Source organism: Dipteris shenzhenensis, chromosome 30 (assembly GCF_047967505.1).
Source record: "Dipteris shenzhenensis isolate YYH24624 ecotype China chromosome 30, Dip_SZ_1.0, whole genome shotgun sequence".
Classification (NCBI taxonomy): domain Eukaryota; kingdom Viridiplantae; phylum Streptophyta; class Polypodiopsida; order Gleicheniales; family Dipteridaceae; genus Dipteris; species Dipteris shenzhenensis.
In genome coordinates this window covers 18,606,117-18,610,533 of record NC_141625.1, presented here as the reverse complement: position 1 = coordinate 18,610,533, position 4,417 = coordinate 18,606,117, and the positions used below count along the sequence as shown (strand labels likewise).

The 4,417-nt window shown below is 41.8% G+C and overlaps 1 protein-coding gene across 2 annotated transcripts; it reads left to right on the top strand.

The window, feature by feature from the left end:
- The first annotated feature begins 1,205 nt into the window (after positions 1–1,205).
- On the top strand, positions 1,206–3,994 carry LOC147881798 (pentatricopeptide repeat-containing protein At2g13600-like). 2 transcript variants are annotated; one of them, XM_087401819.1, is made up of 2 exons: positions 1,206–3,194; positions 3,375–3,994. In XM_087401819.1, the coding sequence occupies exon 1, from the start codon at positions 1,416–1,418 to the stop codon at positions 3,120–3,122; it is 1,707 nt and encodes a 568-aa protein (XP_087257945.1). In that variant the 5' UTR covers positions 1,206–1,415; the 3' UTR covers positions 3,123–3,194; positions 3,375–3,994. The 2 variants fall into 2 exon arrangements, with proteins under 2 accessions (XP_087257945.1, XP_087257944.1); XM_087401818.1 differs by having other exon boundaries at positions 1,206–3,202.
- The last annotated feature ends 423 nt before the right edge of the window (positions 3,995–4,417 follow it).

The window sequence follows — 4,417 nt, the reverse complement described above, 5'->3', positions numbered from 1 at the left end:
AGACAACCATATGGATTCTTTAGATAATTAAAAAAACGTTTAAGTCACAAGTGGAGTAAGGAGTGAATGAGAGCACGGGTTGAGAAGGGATTAGTGGAGGTATGGGAGGATTAGTGTGCTTGGTGTGTGGGGTGGTTTAAAAAGTGTAAAGGGGAGATTTCACACGGTGTACATAAAAGAATAATTTATCGGTGGGGAAGTATACACGTGTGTGTGTGTGTGTGTGAGTGAGTGAGAGAGAGAGAGAGAGAGAGAGAGATGGTTTACACCACACAAAAGAACTTGCCACAAGGGATTTTGATGACTAAAATGCCACATGGAATTGTTTTTCACAATATAAATTAGCTTTTTCTAGGTTTTCTTTTTTGTGGTTTGTGTATATGTGCTGTGGAATTTTGTAAGAAGGTAAGCTTACTTGGATTGCTTTCAACTAGTAGAATCATATGTGTAGTCACGCTTACTTGCATGATTGATCAACGCCATACTTATAAACCTCAAAAATCCACCATACCTTGTGCTTAAATTTCAAGCTCCATGTATGACCCATCATTTGTGAAGTCCAGAGAAGATAGTGAGAAAATAAAAGTTTTATCAATTTCTTGTATGTCAACCTCCTCAAGCTTGATTGAGGCTTCCATAGGTTCAATGAGTTCTTATGATACTTTGTTGCATTCTCTTCAATGTCTTGAATGGAATCTTCCATAAACATTGCTAATTCCTCAGCTACCTAGCTCTCAACTTCATAAAGCATTTCTTTTAGAGCCATGAGACTCAAGGAATCAATTGGATGATGGGAACTGCCATTGTCTTATCTCAAACTCATTACAATCACTAGCATTACCTTTCAACACTTCTATCCCATTAGCATTTTCATCATCAAGCAACTCTTTTAGTACCTTCAACATCTATACTTTTGAAAGGAGGAGAAAGTGCAACTAAGGGAATAATTGTATATGAAACCTTACCCTTGTGTGCTATTGATAGACCATAGAAATCATCAATGGAGTCCCTCTAATTGAAAGATGCATTCTATTGCATGAGAAAAGGCGATCCATACTTCTTGTCATTTCTTTTTCTTTAACACGCTGTTTGCCTCAGTGTTAAGTCTCTCCTAAACCTGCACTAGAGGATTGGGGCATTGAGAGTCTGATAGTCAAGAGAATCATTCCTATTGCACTGGTGCTCGACCTTGCTTCCCTGTGTAGTCCGATTGCATCACTGAGGCATACGATTGCCTTCCCTTGGTGAACTATGCCAGAAGGGAACTATGACAAGAGTGGTGCATGTGCCCAGGGTCAGAGTCACGGGGGCTAAAGCTCCATAATCGGAGGGTGCTCGATTCAAACAAGAGATGACATACTCATACTAACCCTTGACGAGGCTGCTGCTACTGGGAACGCCCTTGTCTCTTGTGAATGCTGGGTTCGTGGGTCTTGAATTCCTGTGGGTCTTGGACAATTGGATTCCGCCTCAGAAATTGCTTTCGGTTCGTGTTTCTACCGCTTCGTTTGCAGAGGGGACAGCACTCTCTTGGCGTGGAGTCAGCAGAAGAGACACGTTATGACGTCGCTTCCTATTTTGGAAGCACACCTCCGGAGATGCAGCCATTTACTTGTTGCGATGGAGAGGAAGCCCATGAACCGGAATCGCAGCATTCATTTAGAAGTCTTGCAAAGAGTGAACTTGCAGTCAACGATCGCACATACGAAAAGGGTTGTTCTCAGATCCCGTGGAAGAATGCTACACTAGATAGGTGGAATAAAACCAGCAGGAGAGGGATCTCTGACACTTATGCCCTTCATTTGCGGAGGTGTGGGAATTCAAAGGCCCTCTGTGAGGGCAAACATGTTCATGCTCTCATTTACAAAACTGGCCATTTTCGAGATAGATACTTGGGGAATCTCCTTGTTCAGATGTATGGGAAGTGTGGAGCATTACAAGATGCTAGAGCGGTTTTCTCGGAAATGCAAGATCGGAATGTGTTCACATGGGGCATAATGATCGGTACATATGTCCAGGACGACAAGAGCAATGAGGCTCTCCAACTTTTCCATCAAATGCAGGTGGAAGGAACACTACCAGACAAGGTTACTCTTATCAGCATTCTTTCTGCGTGTGTCACTCAGACAGCTCTGCCCAACGGCAAGAGGATTCATGCCTCTATGGTAGATAGTGGTATGCAGTTAGACGTTGTTGTGGGGACTGCCATCATCAATATGTATGGCAAGTGTGGCATTGTGGATGATGCACGGAAGATGTTTGAAAAAATGCCTGAATGCAATGTAGTCTCATGGAATGCCTTGATGGCAACTTATGCTCAGAATGGGCAGGGCAAACAAGCACTACAATTGTTTCTGCAAATGCAGGTAGAAGGTGCAATGCCAAATAATGTCACCTTTGTTAGTGCCCTTGATGCATGTGCAAGCTTGGTAGCCTTAGCTGAGGGCAAGCAGATGCATGCCTTCATATTTTGCAATGGATTTGAGTCAGATATTGTTGTAGGAAATGCACTTGTCAACATGTATGGCAAGTGCGGCATCCTAGCAGATGCACATAAGATGTTTGATAAAATGCTGAAGCACAATGTGGCCTCCTGGAATGCAATCATTGCATCATATGGGCAGCATGGGCAGGCCAAGAAGGTGCTCCAACTTTTTAAAGAAATGCAGTTGGAAGGTGTGATCCCAGACAAAATCACATTCTTTAGTGTCCTTTCGACATGTAGTCACAATGCCCTTTTGGATGAGGGCCGTCACTACTTCAATGCCATGAGTCAAGATCATGGTGTTACCCCCACACTGGAGCATTACAATTGTATGATTGACCTTCTTGGACGGGCAGGACTGCTGGATGATGCGGAGAAATTGATCAACCATATGCCTTTTTCACCAGAAGTAATGTCATGGATGGCTTTGCTGAGTGCGTGCAGAATGCATTTAGATGTGAATAGAGGAAGACGGGTAGCAGAGCATCTTTTTGACTTGGATCCAGATAATCCAACTCCATATGTCTTGCTATATAATATATATACTGCAGCTGGCCAGTGGACTGAGGCAGGAAAGGTGAGAAGGCGAAGGAAGGACAAAGGTTTCAAGAAGCAGCTGGTATGCAATACTGCTTGAGTTCTCTGGAGGAATGGAGGACACTCACAGAAAGGTTATGTGGAATTATGAAGGCTGCAGCATATATACCCGGTACAAATGTTGTGCTCCATGAATATACGTGTTACTTTGTTACTTTGTTTTTCTTTTTTTTTGGGGGGGGGCGGGGGGGATATAGCATCAGTCCTGGAACCACTTTTATATACAACGTTCGTTAGTTATAGTTATGCTTACAAAGAATATTGATCCACAGTTTTTCCTGTTTCCTTACAGAAAGTGCGAAGACGATAAAGTTTATTTGGACAGGGCTGGAAACAAAGATTTGGGTCACCACAGCAGCATGACATAGTGAGGCACCTGCATGTGTTGGGACCACCTGTGATTAGTGAAGATACTAAGTGCATGCATCTCTCGCTGCAATTACAATGCTTTGAACACGGAGTGAAAGAGTTCCCACTTAACAAAGGAGGAAAAACAGGGATTGAAGATTTATCACATGGAAATCAAGTCTCAAGCTTGTATGATATATACGTTCATGTGTAAGCCACCAGGAGACATTATGGAACTACTCCAGAAAGTGACTCTGTTGGTTTGATTTCAATCACTATGGCAATGGGCTCAAGCCAAGTAATTGTTTAACTGAAACCCTGGTTTCTGGGCTCTAATAGATTGATGAGATACTGGTCTGCTTCTCTATGAGACAATCTCGACAAAAGTCATCTGAAACTTGTGGAAAATATTGAGAAGCCCCCTTTTATCCACAGAAAAAAACTGAAATGAAACCCCCCTTGGAAAGGAAGCAAAGGACTGAAACAAGGACAACATGATTCAAGCTTTGATCACTAGCAAGTCGTCTAATGCTTGCACAGATTTATGGGTCAGTTTCTGATATAAAAGCATCACGAAAGATGAGTGCTGCCTTGCACCCAGCAATTGTTTAGAGAATTAAAAATTTATTTCAACCTCAATACAATGTATTGGCTCTTTGAAAATAACGATTTCACCATATTGATAATACCCAAGAGTGTAAAGTTTTCTTCTTGTCACATTTAATTGAATAGCATTTATTACGTTCACAAGGCCGTTAAATCCATGACATCATGATTTCAGTGTATTGAACAATCTCAAGGTCTCATCTTGTATGCTTTATCCTACCTAAAATCAGTAAAGCATTCTTGCATTGCATTATTGTGTATCTAACTTCTTCGACTCTATTCGAGTGCATAAACATAAGTGTTCTCCTTAACAGTCAAAACATAAATAACATGTGCTGTTCTTGAATGTGACTCTATACATTCTTCCATTGTCAAGTAGCA

What these genes read in the sequence shown, in the direction of transcription:
- LOC147881798 (XM_087401819.1), top strand. Translation starts at nt 1,416, where the DNA reads ATGCTGGGTTCGTGGGTCTTGAATTCCTGTGGGTCTTGGACAATTGGA.